This window comes from Ceratotherium simum, chromosome 9 (assembly GCF_057802395.1).
Source record: "Ceratotherium simum simum isolate JZ-2026a chromosome 9, ASM5780239v1, whole genome shotgun sequence".
NCBI lineage: Eukaryota > Metazoa > Chordata > Mammalia > Perissodactyla > Rhinocerotidae > Ceratotherium > Ceratotherium simum.
Window position 1 is genome coordinate 25,983,424 of NC_141908.1, and position 21,126 is coordinate 26,004,549.

The following is a 21,126-nucleotide window of genomic DNA, read 5'->3' on the forward strand; positions in this document are numbered from 1 at the left end:
ACCATCCCTACGCTGGTTCAGTTACCCTAAGCAGTGCTTCACCTATTAACTGTTAACCACATAATCACATCACCCGCATTACAAGCACTCTTCTACAAACACTAAGAGGCAAGTCTCTGATCTCGTGACACTCTCGTTGCGGGAGAAAAACAAAAATAAGCAAGTAATTATTGAGTATGCATGAAAGATACTGTACATTCTATTCTACGTTTTTATTTTTTGGTTTCATGTCTCTTGTAATCATTCTGTTTCAGGACACAGTACTTTTCCTCATTCACTTTTAATTTAACAACTATATGGTATTTTATTTTATAGATTTACCATGATTTCTAAAAACAGCCTCCTAGTGAAGGCATTTTAGGCTCTTTTTAATCTTGGTCTATTACTAAAAGGAATGCAATGACTATACTTAGATGTAATTTACTGCATACTTGCACAAGTTCTGGTAACTTTTATAGTTATTATTCATTTGTTCTCCAGAGGGGTACATCGATTTATACTCCCACAATAATACATGAGAGTTACTCTTTACCCATGTTGGTACCAGTGGAGTGTGTAATCAAACTTTTGAATTTTTGCTGTAGAAGAGGTGAACAGTGGTATTTCAGCGTAGTTTTAATTAGCATTTTTCTTATCATTAGTAAGTGGAGAGCTCTTCTTTTTAAACTTTAAGAGTCATTTTCCTTTTCTATATGATCTATTCACATCTTTTGGTCATTTTTCTTGGGTTGTTATTTTTGCATTATTGATCTCTAGGTATTTTTATGCTTGAAAGATTAACCTCTTGTAACGTGAGCTGCAAATGAATTTTTTATAGTATATGTTGCTTGATAGAACTTTCCTTTATGATTCATGAGTCTATGGAAATGATCCTGACTTTCTCTTTAGCTTTATTACTATAATAAATTGTATATTAATTGATTTGTTAACATAGTACCACATTGTTTTCATTCTGAAGTTTTATAATATAGTAATATTTTGTAGAAATATTCAACTTCATTGCTCTTTTATTTTAGGGATCCTAGTATGATTTATTTTTCCTTTGGCAGTAGAATAAGTTTCTCTAGTACCTTATAAAAAAAATCCTTTGTATTTTTTACTGCTATCATATTAAATTTATACATCAATTTGATGAGAAGTGACTTTTCTTGATGTTGAATACTATTCAAGTTTTTTGGTGGTGTACAGATTCAGAAGTAGTTTTAAAATTTAAAATTGTTTTAAAATTTTCTTTATGTAGGTGTGGAACATTTCTTGGTAATATATTTGTCTGTTGTAATGTCAACTTTCAGATATTTATTTCACATATTAATTTCATACTAGGCTACCATACTAAATTATCTTTTTGTTCATACCAGGTATAAAATTATACAATTTGAAAATTGTGATAATTTACTCCCTCTTTTCCAATTTTCATAACCATAAAACCTTAGTATTAATGAAAGTACATTTGGTGTTTCTCCATGAAGTCCAAGTTTAACTTTTAGGCTGACATAGATATATTTAATTGCAATTAAGTATCTTCCTATTACTATTTTTTTCAGTTTAGATTTTTTTTTAGTTAAGAATAGTTGCACAACATTGAAAATGTCTTTACAAGGTATATGTAGATGATCCTATGATTTTCTTTTTAGCTTTATTAATATAATGAATTATATATTAATAAATTTGCTAATATAGAGCCATTCTTGCATTTCTTATATAAACTCTGCTGTTCCTAACACATTATTATTTTAATATCCTGTTAAAATTGCTCTTTTTTAATTTTTGTATTGAGATTGTTAAGTCAAATTGGCTTGTGATTTCTTTGTGTGCAATTCTAACCTGGTTTTATATTAATATATTTGTTTAAAAAAAATGGAAATCTCTCCCATACCACTTTTTTGTTTTGGTTTTGTTTTTTATGCTCTGAAATACTTTAAATAGCATTGGAATTTTCTACTCTGAAAAGTGTTGGCAGAATTTCCCTCCGAGACCACTTTCTTTTATGAGTTTTAGATGTTTGAGACATTTCTTTACTTCTGTTAAAATCTGTCGGTTTAGATTTTCTTTCTCTTTTGGTATTAGTTTCGATAAATAACATTCTCTTAGAAAATTATCCCTCTTATCTAGGTTTTAAAATTGATTTTAGCTCTCTACCTCTTATGATGCTCTTCCTTTTCCCTATTTGGTGATTATCCCTTCTCATAAGGTTTTATTTTTCACAGCTACACTGTCTTGTGTTTTCTCAATTGACTGATATCTCTCTTCCTCCCACAAATTGATTTTTTATTTAAGTATCAATGTAACTTATTTTATGTTATCTAACTGTTAATTCCAACTTTTATCTTTATCAATTGCATATTACTGCTTTATTTCAGTTTATTTTCTTGTTCTTTATAACTTATTATTGATTTATTTGCTTTAATATTTTAATTTTTTTGTTGCTCTGAAATTTAAAGCTCTGAAGTTTTCTCTATGCACTATTCTGGTAATATCCCAAGATATTAATCTATAGTGTTTTCATTATCATTCTTTGAAAGAAATTCTACCAATTCAGTTTGATCATAAAAGTAATTTGAGATAAATTTTATTTTAACTTGCCAGCTAATCAAGTATCTTTGTTTTGTGTGTTTCTTATTAATTGCTAGTTTTATTGGATGGCAATCAAAAAATATAGTCAGCACTATATCCACTTTAAAAATATTAAGGTTTTTTTGTGGTTAGTTATAGTCAATATTTTATGAGCACTTCTAAAAAAGCTATAATCTGTATTTCAGGGCAAAGCAAGAGACATTAATCAATTAGATTTACCTTCTTAATTGATATTTTTGTCCACTTGATCTGTCATAGACTCAGAGAAGTTAATAAAATGCTTCGACCATAGGATATTTCTCTCTCTCCTTGTAGCTTCTGTGACTTCTACTTTATGACTGTTGCTGCTCTGTTACGTGATGTCTAGAAATTCATAAGTGTTTTATCTTTACTGTAAATTAGCTTAATTCACTAGTATTATAAATTGTACTTCAAATTGTGCAACTCTTTTTGGTCTGATTTACATCTTGTCTGATATAAAGATTACGTTCACACTTGCTATATTTTTGCATTTTCCATTTATACCTGTGCTCATCCTTTTATTTTATTTCTTTCTGAATCACTCATTTTACTGATTCTCTTTGATTTGTGGTATAATCTGATAACTTTGCCTTGCAATGTGTGAATTAAACCTATCGACTTTTATTGCTTTGACAGCTATGTCTGGTCTTAATTCAATGTCATTTAATGTCCTGTTGTCTGTTTCTAGAGCTTTTAAAGTCTGTCTTTTTTTTTTTTAATGTGAGGAAGATTGGCCCTGAGCTAACATCTGCCAATCCTCCTCTTTTTGCTGAGGAAGACTGGCCCTGGGCTAACATCCATGCCCATCTTCCTCCACTTTATATGGGACGCCGCCACAGCATGGCTTGACAAGTGGTGCGTCAGTGCGCACCCAGGATCTGAACCGGCGAACCCCGGGCCGCCACAGCAGAGCACGTGCACTTAACGGCCTGTGCCACCTGGCCGGCCCTAAAGTCTTTCAACATGAGATTTGTTTTGTTTTTTGGTCTTCACTTTTCAGTTAATAGTTATGACATTTAGGAAGATTTTAATTAAAATTTTATCTTCTTTCTTTTAATAGTTCCCTTCCATGGGCAACGATATATGTAGCAGATTTCCTCTTCCTTCTGCCTAACCTCCTACCACCCCATGATTTAGTGAATTTTGACTTTCTTGGTGTTTACTTTGTATTCTTAGATCTGATTATACTTCAATTACTTGATCTGTCAAGTTTAAATTATAGATGATTAGTGAAATTACTTTACTTCCCGCCTTTTGCCAATTGTTCGTTTTTACACTGTCATATAACATTTTCTTTCATTATGTTCTGTCACCTTAATCTCCACATTTGTTTAATCTCAATCCTATAATTAAATACATTCAATAGTCACCACATATCTTTTTGTCATAATTTCCCCAGTCATCTCTTGATGACTTGAAGTTCACTCTCAGGTAGATTTTCATGAAGAATTCATGAGAAATATATTAGCCAAATTCTTACCTGATCAACACCAATAACTTTTATACAGTTTGGTTTATCTAAACCTAATATTCGTGCATTATGTTTTTCTCTTTTTCTTTGAGTATTATGTAGGTATTTTTACATTATTTTCTGTCATTGAATGGTTGCATTTGATAATTTTTTGTGTGTGTGTGTGAGGAAGATCAGCCCTGTGCTAACATCTGCCAATCCTCCTCTTTTTTTGCTGAGGAAGACTGGCCCTGGGCTAACATCTGTGCCCATCTTCCTCCACTTTATATGGGACACTGCCACAGCATGCCTTGACAAGCAATGCGTCGGTGCGCCCCTGGGATCCGAACCGGTTAACCCCGGGCCACCGCAGCGGAGCATGCACACTTAACTGCTTGCGCCACCAGGCCAGTCCCAGCATTTGATAAATTTGAAGCCAATCTGATGTTTTTTCCTTTATTCTATCTTCACCTTTTTGCCTGAAACCACAATTTTTTTCCTTTATCCTTAAAATCCGATAACTTGAATAAGTTATAAACAAAATTGACCACTTTGGATTAATTCCTCTCAACTTGCTCAGACAATGTTGTGTTTTTTCAATATGTAGATTCAAATCATTTTTTATTTAATCAAAGTTGTCTTGAATTATAACTTTTTAAAAAGTTCTTCCATTTTTTTCTTTTCTTCTTTGGAAATTCACTTGGGCTATGATAGAACTTTGTCTTCTTATTATATTTATCATTTTCTCTCTAAACTATTCTAAATCTTTCTTTTTTCTTTTTCTTTTTGTTTATTTTTTCTCACAACTATCCTCTGCCCCTTGCTATCTTTTCCATAGTTTCCTGACTTCCTTGCATTCATTCAAATTCTTCATTTCTTTTATGTGTTTTATTTTTCTTTTCTAATTCTTTCTTGATATCTACAAGCTCATTTTCATCCCTCCTATTATCAAGGTGTATCAGTCCTATTTCTGCATTTCTACTTGGTATTTTTTCATCATTTGGAATATTATTTCATTTAGTTTCTATTGTTTTATTCATTTGCTTTACATTTTCATCAGATGTCTGGCAACCTTTTTCCGGTGCATGTTTTTCACTTGTGGATAGATTTTGCTATTTCTACATTTTTCATGTAGAATCTTTGTGGCAGTGCAATACCCAGTTCCTTTTTCATTGCTTATCATTGAATGAGTTGAATTTTCCTAGATCAGCAATTTAGGGGAGAGACCTAAACTGAAGGTTAGGGGAGAAGGCAAAGTAGTCTTTCAGGTTTCTCATTCTCGAGCTATGTATTTCCAGCTCTTTGGGCTCCTCTTCATTCTTCTTATGGTTATGCCTCCTCTCCTTTTCTGCATAAGACCTAACACAGCAGCCATTCTGAAAATGACCCTGCTCGCCCCTGTTCTTTACCTGTGATTGTATCAAAGGTATAGCTTTTGAAATTCAAATTGGAGAACCTTACCTTCACTTCAGAAAGTATATTTTTACTGGAATTTCCTTAGATATTATATCCTTGGGCTTTCACCACTCTGCCCTGATTCTTTTCTTTAATTCCTCATATGCAGCTTCTACCCATGTCAGCATTTCAGGCAGAAAACCGGGGTGAGGGAAGTGCTGTTTGATAGATTTTGAGAAAGAATGATTTGAAATGAGAGAAAAAATATTAAAAATAAGTTTTGAAAGGTATGATATGCTATAAATTTTTTGAAAGGGCTGATATGTTAAATTTTTCCCTTGAAGTAAAGGGAAGCTATATAATTTTTTTTAAGTGGTAGGGTAAAAAGATTAATCATTTTACATAATTAGTCAGACTTTGCTGACTAATTCTATGTAAAAATATATGTATACGAGATGTGCAAAATAACCTAATTTTTAGAATTAAAGAAAGCTTGAACTAATGAATATGGATTAAAATTATAACTAGAACTTTTCTCTGATGCAAGAACAACACAGCCTCTTTAGAAAATTCTGGAAAACACAGCTATGAATAAAACAGATATTAAAACTTTTAACATTTTGGCCATTGTTACATATAAATGCATACATTATATTTTACTGTTCTAAAATTGGAATAATACTATAAATATTGTGTATGCATTTTATTCTCTTCAAATATATATATATATTGTGTGTGTGTATGTGTGAGAAAGATCAGCCCTGAGCTAACATCCATGACAATCCTCCTCTTTTTGCTGAGGAAGACTGGCCCTGGGCTAACATCTGTGCCCATATTCCTCCACTTTATATGGGATGCTGCCACAGCGTGGCTTGACAGGGTGTGTCTCAGTGCGTGCCCGGGATCCAAACCCGGGCCGCCAGCAGTGGAGCGTGTGCACTTAACCGCTATGCCACCAGGCTGGCTCCCTAAATATATATTCTTTTAAATAGAATTTTTGTAATGGCTACAGAGTATTCCATCATATAAAAATAGTATAATTTATTTTATTAATTCTCTTTTTCAAGTTATTTAGGTTGCTTTGACACCATAAATAGTATTGTGCTAATTGCCCTAGTACATATATCTTAGTGTACTCCAGATAGTGTAATCCAAATGGTCCTTTGGATAAATTGGAAAGAGTAAAAGTAATGGGATAGAAAATTATACATATCTTTCATATGTATTCTTAAACTGTACTCTACACAAGTTTTATTATTATTCTCATGATTAGACAAAGGTCTCATTTCCTTTTTTTTTGAATCTTTGATGAAAATAGGCGTCATAATTTTTAAATGACTTTGCCAGTTTGGTATATGAAATATGGTCTCATCTTTATGTTATTTCATATTTTTAATTATTACTGATGGGCCGGCCCCGTGGCTTAGTGGTTAAGTGCGCGTGCTCCGCTGCTGGCGGCCCGGGTTCGGATCCCGGGCTCGCACCGATGCACCACTTCTCCGGCCATGCTGAGGCCGCGTCCCACATACAGCAACTAGAAGGATGTGCAGCTATGACATGCAACTATCTACTGGGGCTTTGGGGGAAAAAAAAAATAAAAAAATTATAAAAAAAAAATGATTATTACTGAAATTGAGGGTGTTTTCCTGAATTCGAGGGGCATTTGCGTTTCTCCTTTTATAAATGCCCTGTCTGTGTTCTATTGCTGTAGCTTTTAGGACATTGCCCTTTTTCTGATGAAATGACTTGGTGAAAACCATTTCATATAAGGCAAGTAGCACCCTTTTCCCCATCATTGGTTTGCCTTTTAAATTTTGTCTTTTTTGTATGTGTGAGAAAGATCAGCCCTGAGCTAACATCCATGACAATCTTCCTCTTTTTGCCGAGGAAGACTGGCCCTGGGCTAACATCCATGCCTATCTTCCTTCACTTTATATGGGATGCCGCCACAGCATGGCTTGACAAGCGGTGCGTCAGCCCGGGATCCGAACTGGTAAACCCCTGGCCGCTGCAGCAGAGTGTGTGCACTTAACTGCTTGCGCCACTGGGCCAGCCCCTTGTCTGTCTTTTTGATACAGAATTTTAAGTGTTTATGAATCTATTGATATGTTCCTGTATATTTTCTTTTGTTTTTATAGTTAGAAATTTCTCTTTTAAAAACCGTATAAATATGTGAATATATTTTCTTCATCTTTGCATTTTTTGAAATGTCATAATTATCACTTATTAAATTGTTATATGATCTGAGGACCATTTTTATATTTTCTGTCATGTTCCATTTGTCTCCTTGATGCTTCTTTTACCAGTACTATGTTCATTCATTTAATGAATTTTTTAATATGCTATATAATATGTAGCCCATTCACCTTGATAGTCTTCTACTTAAAAATTCATTATTCTCAATTATATTTTCTATATAAACTTAAAAACATTTTGCCAAGTTCCAAAAAAAGTGCTTTGGAATTTTTTATTTTGGCAGCATTAAAACTAAAAAATTATTTAGGGAGAATTGATTATCAGGAATATTGTATTACTCTTTCTCAAATTTTATATTTTTCTTTGAATTATTTTGTAATGTTTTTCATGTAGTATGCACACAGACATGTATGATTTTTCCTATACACTTAGTATTTTATGTCTGACCAATTAACATTCTTATTAAAATATGAAAGTAACCAATTTCTTTAAGAAATTATTCAAAAATTTTCAACAATTATATAGGTTATTTTTGTACCATTTCCCTTTTGGAATCCTATTGTGAAAAATATATTATTGTATTAATTGCTTTTCCTTTTTGAGCTTTTACCTTTCTTTTAAAAATCGAAGAAAAACTAAATTTTTTTCATCTTATTTTATTTTAAACAAGAAAAAGGTCATTATATATAGCTCTTTAGATGATTTAACTTCACAAAAATAATATAACTAGTAATATGAGTAAATTGATTTTATCCTCATTCTTGATAAGGTTGCAAATATTAATTTCCTTATGATATCATATAGCATTTATATCTTATGTATTTGATGAATCATATCACAAATGGTTTTAATATGTAGCCCCCAGATTCCTATATTAATTGTGGTTATTTTTGTAGACTAAAATATCTAATGTTGTTGTTCATATTTTAGGTTAGTGGGATGGTTTGGCCATGAACTCAGCACCAGATTTAAGATGGATAACAGTAAGTGTATTCAATTTTACTTCACAAGTCATTTTATTTTACCTTTATTTCAATTTTCATCTGTCTTTGTATGATACGTAATATACATGGCTCATGGAGAGTGCACTTTGAAAATGCCACTGAGAATTCTTAAAATAAGAAGTGACATTTCCAGAGTGTAAGACTAAGTGTTTGTAGATTTTAGCATGATTTTGAATCTATCCCTTTGTAGAGAGATAAGAGAAAGTGAAATCTGTTGTACAAGACTCAGATCTCATCAATATGGAGGACCCAAGGCATCAGGCAGTGAGGACAGGAAGGAATTTTGGGCTTGGAATCAGACCCAGAGAGATTTAGGTGTCAATCCCACTTTGCTGCTTAATCATTTTGTGATGCTACACAAGTTATATCATCTGGGGATTTTTTTCCTTCTTACATTTCTAATATAAATAATAATATCTATTTCAGGGTTTGATTTGAGGGTAAGACAAGTTCAAAGCTGTAAATCGAGTAGCACATAAGAGTGCTATTTAATAAATTTCATTTTTATCTCTCTCTTTACCCAAATTTTCCTCCTTTTGTCATATATCAAACCATGGTGGTTAAACCCCAGTGAGTAGAAATGAAAGTACACTGTGCGTAAGGGGCTCCCAAACTGCCCTACTTTCTCCTGAGTGACTCTATTCTTCAATCACGTGAGATACAGAAAGCTTTGTAAATGTTTTCAGAGTTCAACTTAAACTCAATCCTTTAGATTACTTCCAATCCTGAGATATTATTTTAAATATGTTCCTTTTTGCAACAACCAAGATGCCAAGGATCAAGATGGCCTCTTCCAGTCAAATACGGAAACCTGTATTTTATCTTCACTGCTGAAATAATTAGCTCCGTTATTATGCCAGTTACTTAAATTCCTTATGATGGGTTTTATTATCTGTAAATGAGAGAATCGGATTAGATCAGGTTGGGCAAAGTTTTTCTGTGAAGGCCCAGACTAGGAGATACTTTAAACTTTGGGGGCTATACTGTCTCTGAGGCAAATACTCAACTCGGCCATTGTAGTGGCAAAGCAGTCATAGACACACATAAATGAATGTGGCTATGTTCCAATAAAACTTTACTTACAAAAACAAGTGGTGGGCCAGATTTGGCCCACAAGACATAGTTTGCCTACCTCAGGATTAGATGAATCTCTAAAGACTCAGAATATTCTAACATTCTTTTAGTCAGTCTTAGTTTTAGTTTGATCTCTAACTAGCAATCTTTATTGGATTTAATTTGTTACTATTCTATCTAATTAATTGTAATTAGGATAATATCTTCTATTAATTTGCCTTTTTGATGCGTCATACTTAGGCAGATGTTTTTTAAAAAGCCTTTTTTTTTGTCTCTAAGAGAAGCCACTTGACCTAATAATCCTAGTACTAAAAGTCCCATTCACAGGTCATTTCATTCATATTCCGCCTTTGGGTGACATTACAATTACAAGCCATTCAAATCTTGATGTTTTCCTCTCATTGACCTTGTCTCATAATAGAAAAGCAAAGATGGGACAGAAGAAGGAACGCTAGCTTGGCATTGGGAGGGCCCAGAAAAGTTTCAAGGAGAGGTATTTTTATCTTGTTTCTAAGGGCTCTAGTGTTTGGTAGGCTGCTAAGAAGGTGGGAACAGGGAAGACAGAAATTGCAGGCAAAGGGGAAAGATGCCAGTATTTTAGGTCTATCAAGTTTCTCTTAAATATCTCAGAAATATTAGGAATAAAAATTTTTGTCATATTTTTTTTCTCTCCACTACTTTACTGTCATAAAAAAATCCATAAAGGATACTTTTTAAGATATATTCTGTAAAAATGACATGATATTAATTTTTCAGAACTGCAGTTAATCCCTGGGGTCAATGGATTCCGAATTTCCAATCCTCCCATTTTTCTGGTCTGTTCCTTACAGGCTAGTTTAGAGGTAAGTGATCTATGCTTCAACTTTCCCACATCTTTACCTTTTTCTTTACCTGATTGTGACATGTAGTACTTTCTCTGGTAATCAGCAAGATTATAAGTGTGCATCGTGCATGACCAATGGGCAAAGGTCAGTGTTCTCCTTTAGGACAATGACCATGTGCTAATTGTCACCTTTTATTTATTTCTCCAGCCCCTACCACAGTGCATGGCACATTGTTGTCACTGGATAAATGTTAAATGGAACTGACCTGGGGAGAGGTATTTTTAGTTCCACTTAGAATTTGCATGAACTTGAATAAGTTATTTAATCTTCTGTTGGTATCGATATATACAAAATAAGCATACAATATTTAATTCTTGATTAATTCACTCATTCAACATTTATTTATTAAGAAAGTACTGTGTGCTGGACATTATTGTGATTACCGGGAACTCTATTTCTTCTAGTTAGTTCTGTGAATCAATGAACTTACAAAATGCCGTGTGACAAAGCTATAGGAAAACTTACTTTAAGGGAAAAAAAACAAACTATGAATAGTCAGAGTAAACCAAAGATTGAGTAGGGTTGTCTCATGAGGTAGGGTGGGGTTTTTTTTTTAAGTGGGGTTTTTATGCCTTTATATCCATGTATAATCTCTATTACCGGCTCAATGTTTTTCTTTAAATTCATTCATATTTTTACTTAAGATAGTTAATATCTAACACTAAATAATAAGATCCAAATAATCAGTTTGTTTTTCTATATATCTATCTATATCTTAACTAATTATTTGGATATTAATTTCAGGGTGAGACTAAATTTATTTAAGTAAATATATATTGTTAATAATTACATAAAATTTAATAATAATACATATATTAAGGAAATATATATTTTATATACATACAAGTAAAATATATTTTAAGTAAATATACACATATAGTTCTAATAGAGATTTTAAATATATAGCTATTAAAATAAAAATTTGGTTTTTTTTAAAGCCTCCTAAAATAATCTAGTTTATAACATTTTAGGAAATCCTGTTGTGGAGCGTTCCAGTAGGAGTGACTGGATAAAGACTTCCAAAATCTCTTCTAAACCTAAAATTCTAGGATTCTGTGAACATATAGCAGTTTCTCATTTTGGCCACTGGACGGCAGCGTCAAGGTCCTCCGTTTTTACACAACTTCACCACAAGATAGTGGTAATCAACTCATTCATTTCAGTCCAATTTAAAGAGCACCTACTCAGTTTGACCACTAGATGGAGCTTGTGCTGTTTTCACTTTGGGCTGATCTTGTTTTAAGTTATGATAGACCCAGTAACAAGATTTTTCAGGCAGTGATACATTTTTTTGAAAGTTTCTTTTGTTGTTTCGAGGGGGATGGAATCTGCTTAGCAAATCGTATATTCATATTTGAATTGTTTTATAATATCCATTCAGAGGAACACTTCTGTAAAACATTTTAAAACAAAATCAAATTTTGCTCACTTTGCCAGTTTATATCAGGGAGATGAGTGATAATAGAAAGAAAGGCACCAAGGCATACCTTAGAAAGAGCTAGCACTTAAAGTTATTTCCTCTGATTTTCCTTACCTTTGCAAATGACTGCTCAGCCATATCGAGAAATTTTCTTTTAGACACTCTTCCTTTGGAATGTGCTCTGCAGTGGGTGGCTCCCCTTCCAGTATTCAGCCCTTCTGCCATGGAAAGAAGCAGATTCTTATGTTCCCTACCACGCTGTATTAGAGTCACCTAGACAAAGTTTTTATTCTCAGCTGGAATCTGAAGTCTGATTTATCTTTTCCTTTAATATCTAAACTTAAACCTACCAAAAGGATGCTAAAAGCCACAAGAAGAGGGAGATACGCTTCTCTGGAATGTCTTATCACTTAAGTGTTTCTCTGGAGCCTCTTGAAAATACCTGACTTAAGTCATTCACTGTTGAGGCTATGTTCTAACCAAAATTAACTTTAGGTAATCAAACTTTATGTTGAAGAAAATGTTTTTCGAAATTCTTCCTCCCCATTGTAAATTGCAAAAATTCTGAAGTTACAAAATAATACATTTCATTGCTTCCCATTTTCTACCTAACTGTTAAAATATTCTACTTTCTAGATGTTTCTGAGTTTGCCATGTGAATAAACATTAGTGAATTAACTGTGTTGGTGCTTACCTTATATGAAAGTTGTTACATATAGGAGATAGGTAGTTGAAGTCTATGTAAATGAAAGAAATAAATGCTTGACTCAAACTACTTTTCTCTTTCGTCTCTACTTCTCTTTCAAAAAATATTTTATATAGTCAAATGCCAACTGGAGGAGAGATTCTATACTTAAGAATCAAGGTACATGGATATGATCTCAGTTGTGCAATATAACAATTTTTTAAAAGATTAATATGGCTTTCTTTACAATTACATGTGCATTTGATTGATACTATTAAAAATAACACCTTATAATCAGTCTCAAACTGTCTTTTTCTTTATATTGTTGCCTCTTAATCACTTCTACAATAATTTTTAAAATATTGTCGATCAAGGGAAAGAGCACTAGGGTAGGAACCAGGAGGCAAATACTCCATCCCTCATGGGGATACTAAGTGTGACTTTAAATGAGTGACAACTACTCTTGAATTTATTTGCCTCAATTTTTAAATGAAGATGTTTGGACCAGATTACTTCAGAGGTCCCCTCAATCTTCCAATTACTCATTTGAAATTAAACAATACTTATATTGTATTTTTAAGGGTCATATTTATAGGTAGCAATAGGTAGACAATTTTTAGACCGTCAGTACATGAATTTATAATGAAATAAGTAACTTCAAAATACAAAATGAGAGCACTCAGTTAAAATACACAGCAAGTCAGAAGAAATGTACTAAGTATGTCCTCAGGAAGTAATTAGGGAGCCAATTTTAAGAATTTAAGAGAAAAAATATAACAGTTGAAAACATCATACTGTATTTATTTTTCCTATTTAAACTTATCTAACTTTTCTAGCTTTGCATTCATTTTACTCAGTAAGAAAAATAACCCAAGTAATTGAAACTCCACCAAAAATTCTGTTATAAATTGAATATTTTCAAACTATACTTTTCATATTTCTAATTTTAAAAATTATCTTTTTCAGTACTGAACACATAGAAATAATAAGAAGCAAAAAAGAAAAGAGGATATTTGTTGTATTTCCCTGTTAACTCCCATTAGCCCCTCAATATTTTTATGTGAGGCCTCAGAAGAGACTTCACACTCTGAGAAGAATTTAAGAATGTCTCAGAATGCAACTGCGCTTATTGTGATTGTAATGTGGGAAATAGTTTTATATTTAAACATTATTTTATTATTAACAAAGAGTAACAGTGTTAATATTGAGATGTTTGCATTAAAAAAATTTGGTTTCTAGTTATCAAAAGAAATCTGCAAGAGCAAAACCTCCTTTAAAAAAGACATAAACTTAAGTAATATTCCCCAGTCTTACTAACCTGGGAATACAAATGAAATATCATTAAAAGTACTACTTCACACATTGCTCCTATCTGCATCTCATGGGGTCCATAGCGGAAGCAGAACATTTCCCAGAATTATTTATTAATTAAATTTTTCTTGAATGATTATTGATCTCGAAAGAGAAGCTTGAAAAGATTTCCTCTCATATTCTTTTATTCCAAACCTGACAGTCAAACCAGTGGTGAGCTGCATCTTGCCTGTCCCTGCTCCTACCCTGTGTGAGAATGTTGGGTCTTGGACCGGGCTCTCGAGTCGTCATTGGGTCAGATCTACTTACATTTTGTTCTACACAAGGAAATGAAGAGAGGTCTCCTACCAAACTGCATGTAACTGGGGTTGCCTGAGTCCTCCAGCAGTGGTGTTTGCACTGCAGATCTCAGATGCTGTCTGAAACAAAACCATCAGTTGCTCCTGGCTGCTGACCCTCCTCCCAGGCTGCAGACGTAGTCTGTGAGGTCTGGTTGGGGAGAAAGACAATTATTCTGTCCTCTGTTTCTCCTCTCTTCCTTAGAAACTATTACCTTCAATACAACTCCTACCCTCTCCTTTAGCCAAATCCACAGTCTCCGTGCAATACAAGTCAAGAAAATCCATGCCCAAATGTTTTGAGCCCTATTAGCCTGCCCACATATGCCATGGGTATATACAGAAATAACTATTTTCACACAGACTTCATAAAGTCTAGATATCACCGAATGACCCTATATTTACTCTGTGGCGTAACAAGATACAGAAAAGGAGCATTAAGAGGCATGCGGGCATCACACTCTGTTTGCAGTTCATTCGGTTCTTATATGTAGGATGTATTTTTAAACTCTACTTGACCTTAAGAGATAAGCTAGAAAAGCATGTCTGTTCTGACCTCTAATGTTCTGACACTGGTTATTGTGTGCCCTTGTCACTCATCTTAATAGAAGACACCTCAGGCAGCAAATGGCAGTGGTTTCACACCAGTGCTGGAGTTTAGCGGGGGAAAAATAGATGAAAGAAGGAAGAAAGCCCAATGCTTCACTACTAATAAATGTGTTATCTAACTTTTTTGCTTCCTTATCTGACAAAACTTAGCTATTTTATTTAACTGCTTTTTTCTTACTGTTAAACTAGGGGAGATTTAGTAATTGGCAAAGCAATTAGAAATAATATTGGTAACAGTGCCTTTCACATATACAGCATGTTTTGCTTTTATTGCACTGTTTTGTGGATCAAACAAATTTTATATCACTATAGAAGAAAGACTTCTTGATTATGATTGTATAAAATAGTTTTAAGGAAAAAGTTTGAATACTATGATATTTAAATGCATTTATTAAGGTATGTTTTACTTATACCAATTATGCTAAGCTAATTTAAAATAACCGTGAAGGAACATTTTTGTTGTTGTTAGTGCCATGGAGTTGATTCCAACTCCTAGCGACCCTGTGTATAGCAGATGGGAACCCTACCTGGTCTTTTGCACCATCCTCTCACTTCCTGCACTATATCAGACAATGCTCTGCTGCTAGTCACAGGGTTTTCATGGCCAATCTTTTTGGAAATGGGTGGCCAGGTCCTTGTTCCTAGACTGTCTTACTCTGGAAGATCTGCTGAAACCCGTCCACCACGGGTGACCCTGCTGGTACCTGAAATCTCAGTGGCATAGCTTTCAGCATCACAGCAACACTCAGCCCCCACAGTATGACAACTGACAGACAGGTGGTGTGGTTCCCTGATCGGGAAATGAACCCGGGCTGGGGAGGTGAGAGTGCTGAATCTTAACCACTAGACCACCAGGGCTGGCTAAAGAAACATTATATTAAACTATTTATTTCTTCTTTTGCAAGTACTGTTTAATGACATTTGGACAGTTTTTCTGTCATGAAAACTCTGCATTCAGTCTTTAATGGCAAATCATTTAAAAGAGGACATATTTTTGCAAAAAGATTATCTAAAATGGGACATTCATTGGAAAGGTCAAAAGTAGGCATTTCCTTTTTTATGCATGACTTACAGTTAATTTTTGCTTCTTTGTAAATCAGCAAGACACTGTTAAGCTGATTGTTTCTCATTCTGCAGATCTTTAGGCAAGCAACTATGAAAGCATTGAGGAGAAAATCTATTTTGCTAACTGGTTATCTGGAATACATGATCAAGCACTACCGTAGCAACGATAGAGCAGAAACCAAGAAACCAGTTGTGAACATCATTACGCCATCCAGTATAGAGGATCGTGGCTGCCAGCTGACGCTAACATTTTCTGCTCCAATGACATATGTATTCCAAAACCTGGGAAAGAGAGGAGTGGTTGTAAGTATATCTCTTACTTTGCTACCGAGTTTTCTCTATGGGTTGCGTGTTTGGTATAAAATTTGGATTCTTTGGCTTATTCACTGTTGCGTGTTATTTCACATCAGTCAGTTAATGAGGATAAATTAAGTGCCAACTAAGTATTCAGTACTGTGCTAACTGAAGGGCATAGAGATCTGTCATTTCTGATAAAAGAGAAGAAAACACAAATTTTGGATACAGGAAACAGTGTTATGTAATTTGTTCATTCTTTTTATTACAGTTTGAACGGAAAAAATTGTTTCTTCATAATCAACGAGGACATGTTTTCACTAGTGAAAACCCCAATATATATTTATTGAATAAGTAGAATCAATATAGTGGAGGGGGGAAAAGAAGTCAGTCTTATTTAGTTGTTTGATTGAACTAAGTTATTTTCAATCTTGTTACAAGTCAAAAAAGGTGTGTAGACACGTCTTAGGAGTGTTAACATTGTATGGAATAAATTTTTTTAACGGTTGGGCCTAAATAGTCTTCTTAGTCTCTTGAAGAGAACTACTTACTAAATGCCAATGGAATAATTTCAGGAAAAAATGGTGATAATGTATTTCCAATGATGTAATTTAGGAACTGCTCTACTTCTGCGGTCCTCCAAAACTTTAGGAGAGGTTACCCCAGATTCCTGAGACACAAATCAGAATATCAGCATTCCAAATTAAGATCTACTATTTCCAAGCTATGTGCTCCTGGGAAAGTTAGTTAACATCTATTGGCTTGAGATTTCCCATCTGTATTTTGAGTGCAATAATACTTACCTCAAAAAGTTATTATGAGAATTAAATGGACCAGCACACGTAAACCATTTACTATGTTGTTTAGCCTGGAGTAGGTGTTTCTTTTCTTTTTTTTTTTTTAAAGATTTTATTTATTTATTTTATTCCCCCCAAAGCCCCAGTAGATAGTTGTGTGTCATAGCTGCACATCCTTCTAGTTGCTGTATGTGGGACGCGGCCTCAGCATGGCCGGAGAAGCAGCGCGTCGGTGCGAGCCCGGGATCCGAACCCGGGTCGCCAGCAGTGGAGCGCGCTCACTTAACCACCAAGCCACGGGGCCGGCCCTGGAGTAGGTGTTTCTTAAAGATAGTCATAGGGATCTTCAGGCTAGGCCAAATTGTCTGGGCCCATTTCATGACATTTCAGCATTCCCAGGGCTGTAGACAACTCCTTACCTGCAAGATTACAGATTAGAGAATTAAATCTAACGATAATTGACTAAAACTCGCCAGATCACTGTGAGGTTCTCGTTCACTTAAATATGTCCAAGATTCCAGTCTCTGCAGGGTATCCCCATAAATAAATTGTGTATATGATCTTTTGAATGCTTAAAGAAGATGATTGCTGAGTGGACTTCAGGAAAGTACTTTAGATATTCATGTAACAATCCATTAATATTTTAATTATTATTAAATAACAGAAAAACACTATGTTTTACTTAAAGTGATAAAAATTTGCTTATAAATTAAGTTCGAGGGAAATCAGCATCACTGCTTTATGTAAGTTTATCTGGAAGGTAAATTTTATTAAGTGAATAATGCTAACATTATTGTGGCTTTTTTCCCCCACAGTGTGACAAGCGGGAACCAGATGGCATCCGAGTGGCTCCAGTACCTCTCTACAATTCTTTCCATGATGTTTATAAATTTATCAGTCTGCTCTCTTCTGTACTTGATTCTGCAGAAACAAAAAAATAGCTGTGTTTTCTAGAATAGCTTAAGTAAATAATACTGAAAGTCGATGTGGTTATTTTATTATTATTATTCAAGTTTTAATTATTGAAAGTATTTCAAAACTGATTTCACACAACTGGCAATGAATTGTATATTTTACAGAAAAACATAATTTTTTTGAGTCTGTGGTACTGAGGAATCCACATAGCTGTCCAATTTCTTGCTGTTTGATGGATCAAAGTCTTCATTAGTCCAAATATTATGTACATAGTCTTGGTAGTGAAATTTCTTGGTCATGTCACATTTCATGGTCAGTGAAATGCTTTTGTTGGTTTAATTTATAATTTGACTGATAACTTCATAATATATGTGGAAATTTTTTTTTGTGTGAGGAAGATCGGCCCTGAGCTAACATATGCCAATCCTCCTCTTTTTTTTTTGCTGAGGAATAGCCCTGGGCTAACATCTGTGCCCATCTTCCTCTACTTTATATGGGACGCTGCCACAGCATGGCTTGCCACGCAGTGCGTCAGTGCGTGCCCGGGATCCGAACCGGTGAAGCCCATGCCGCCGGAGTGGAGCACGCACACCTAACTGCTTGTGCCACCGGGCCGGCACCTATATGTGGAAATTTTGTGTTAATTTGAGAAATATTACTTTAGTTTGAATTTACCAAAGAGTTTCTTATAAGCACTGTAGTTGCACAATCTGATATATGTATGATTTTGCAATGTTCCATCCAACTCCAATTTAAGAAACAGAAAATACATTTTCTAGGGAAGTGGCTTTCAAATATTTTTGGCCACAATCCACACCAAGAAATATATTTATTTTTAATATCAGAGACCAGTATTTATTTCATTGATTCTAATACACAAGTTTTTTATCATATTTTAACATCTGTGAAAGAAGAAATATCTTTCAATTTTCAATCAACAGTTTCTTACCATAACCATTGGCCATTCTTTCACATTACCATCCCTGATATTAGCATGCTGCTCACAGTGAATTGATAACATCTTAGATCCAATTTAAAAAAAAAGGTATATATAGCAAAAACAAAAGTTTCATAAATTATTTGTTTCTGACATTTATTGTTCTATTTTATCTCATTACAACAAATGCTGATTGAAACTTGTTAAATTTATTTTTCCACTTACTCTTGGGTCCTAATCTATTTTTCAAGAATGTCCCTTTATTTATTGTTATCATAATTTCTTGTTTTTTAATGGGAATTTTCCCTGATAAAAGACTTTAGGTGTTACTCTAACTCTAAAATAGTGAAATAAATCACCCCAAGATATTTGCGATGGAAGATTAAATTAGGAAATAAGTACTTCATTTCTCAACCTCTATCCCAAATCTATGACCTTTCTTATCTGCTATGAAAACTACAGTTACACTCAGCCATGTTGGACTTCCTTAGTTTTCAGCTGTTGATGCCACAACCACTATTCATGAATTAGCAAAATATTCTACATTTGTATACATAAGCAGCAAGAAAGAGTGACTATGACATCATTATTGCCCCTGATGAAACAAATTTGAATGAAGTAAACTAAGACAACCACTTTGGATGGTTGAGTTAAATAAAAAGATGCAGAACTCCAACACCAACACCAGTAACTACTGATATTTATCAGGTACTTACCATGACCCTGTATTGTGCTACTCTATTTTTCTGTGATCTCACTTAATTGAGTGCATAATTGCTTTAGCAAAGCTTCCCACTCCAACTTTTGACAAAACTCATCTTCATAGATGGAAAAGTTCTCAAAACCTTAAAACTTGACTATACATGATTTCACATAGAAGGAATCATTTTTGAACCTCACAATGGTAAACAAAACAGACATGGTTTCAGTTCTCATGGAACATGTAGTTTAGTGGGAGAAACAGATAGTTAACATAGAAACACCCAAGTAAATATATAATTAGAAACCATAACTTCTATGAAAGAGAAGCAGATGATTCTATGAAAGAAAAATCTCAGGAGTATTAATTAGATGGCAGAATAAGGGAAGGTATATGAAGATTCTTATAAGTTTAATTTCCAAAATATTTCATGCTAATCACATTAAAATTACATCAGGGGCCGGCCCCGTGGCATAGCAATTAAGTTCGAGACCTCAGCTTCAGGGCCTGGGGTTCACAGGTTCAGATCCTGGTAGTGGACCAACGCACAACTTGTCAAGCCATGCTGTGGCAGCATCCCATATAAAGTAGAGGAAGATGGACACAAATGTTAGCCCAGGGCCAATCTTCCTCAGCAAAAAGAGGAGGATTGGCAATGGATGTAAGCTCAGGGCTACACTTCCCCACACACCCACAAAAAAATTACATCAAATTATATATACACACCATTCAAAGCATAATCAGCACTATGGCCTCATCACTCAGGTTAAGAAACAGAACATTAGAAACTCCCTTTCTCCCAGCTGGCATTCCCCTCCTCCCCAAATCTAGAGATAATCGTCAAATTGTATTTTGTGTTAATCATTCCCTTAGTTTCTTTAAAGTTTTACACCTATGTATGTACCCGTAAAAATATTTTAGCTAATTTTGCCTGTATGTGAACTTTATATAAATGTAATAATGCTTCATATATTTTTCTGCTTCTTTTGCTCAGCATCACATTTTTTGAGATTCATCCATTTGTTGCATATAGCTTTTCATTCATTTTCATTGCTGCTTAGTATTCTATTATATAATTGGAGTTATTCACTCCACTACTGAACATTTGAGTTTTTCTAAATATTTTTAATACTGCAACAATGCTGCTATTAACATTCTTAGTACACACGTTCAAAGGTTTGTCCAGGACATATAACTGTAAAAAATGCTGGGTCAGAGGGCATACACGTGTTCAAGTTTAGTATATAATGTCAAACTCTTTTCAAAAGGGATTGCACCAGTTTCCACTCCAACCAGTAGGAAATGAGAGTTCCCTCGCTCCCAATCCTTGCCAATAGTAGCTATCGATTGCCTTTGTCATATATGTGTGTTCAAATAGCCAGAGGGATTATTAAAATAACAGAGAATAAGTGTATAACCTCCACACAAGTAAAAGGAAGAAAACAGAATCACATACA

The 21,126-nt window shown here is 34.1% G+C and overlaps 1 protein-coding gene across 1 annotated transcript in view; it reads left to right on the top strand.

The window, feature by feature from the left end:
- KYNU (kynureninase) overlaps positions 1 to 18,656 on the top strand; it is a 121,182-nt gene extending 102,526 nt beyond the window's left edge. Inside the window, exons 11-14 of the mRNA XM_004423854.3 lie at positions 8,567 to 8,619; positions 10,471 to 10,556; positions 16,099 to 16,329; positions 17,933 to 18,656. Coding sequence (XP_004423911.1) covers positions 8,567 to 8,619; positions 10,471 to 10,556; positions 16,099 to 16,329; positions 17,933 to 18,058 — 496 coding nt within the window. The 3' untranslated portion in view covers positions 18,059 to 18,656. The remainder of the gene's footprint in view (positions 1 to 8,566; positions 8,620 to 10,470; positions 10,557 to 16,098; positions 16,330 to 17,932) is intronic.
- The last annotated feature ends 2,470 nt before the right edge of the window (positions 18,657 to 21,126 follow it).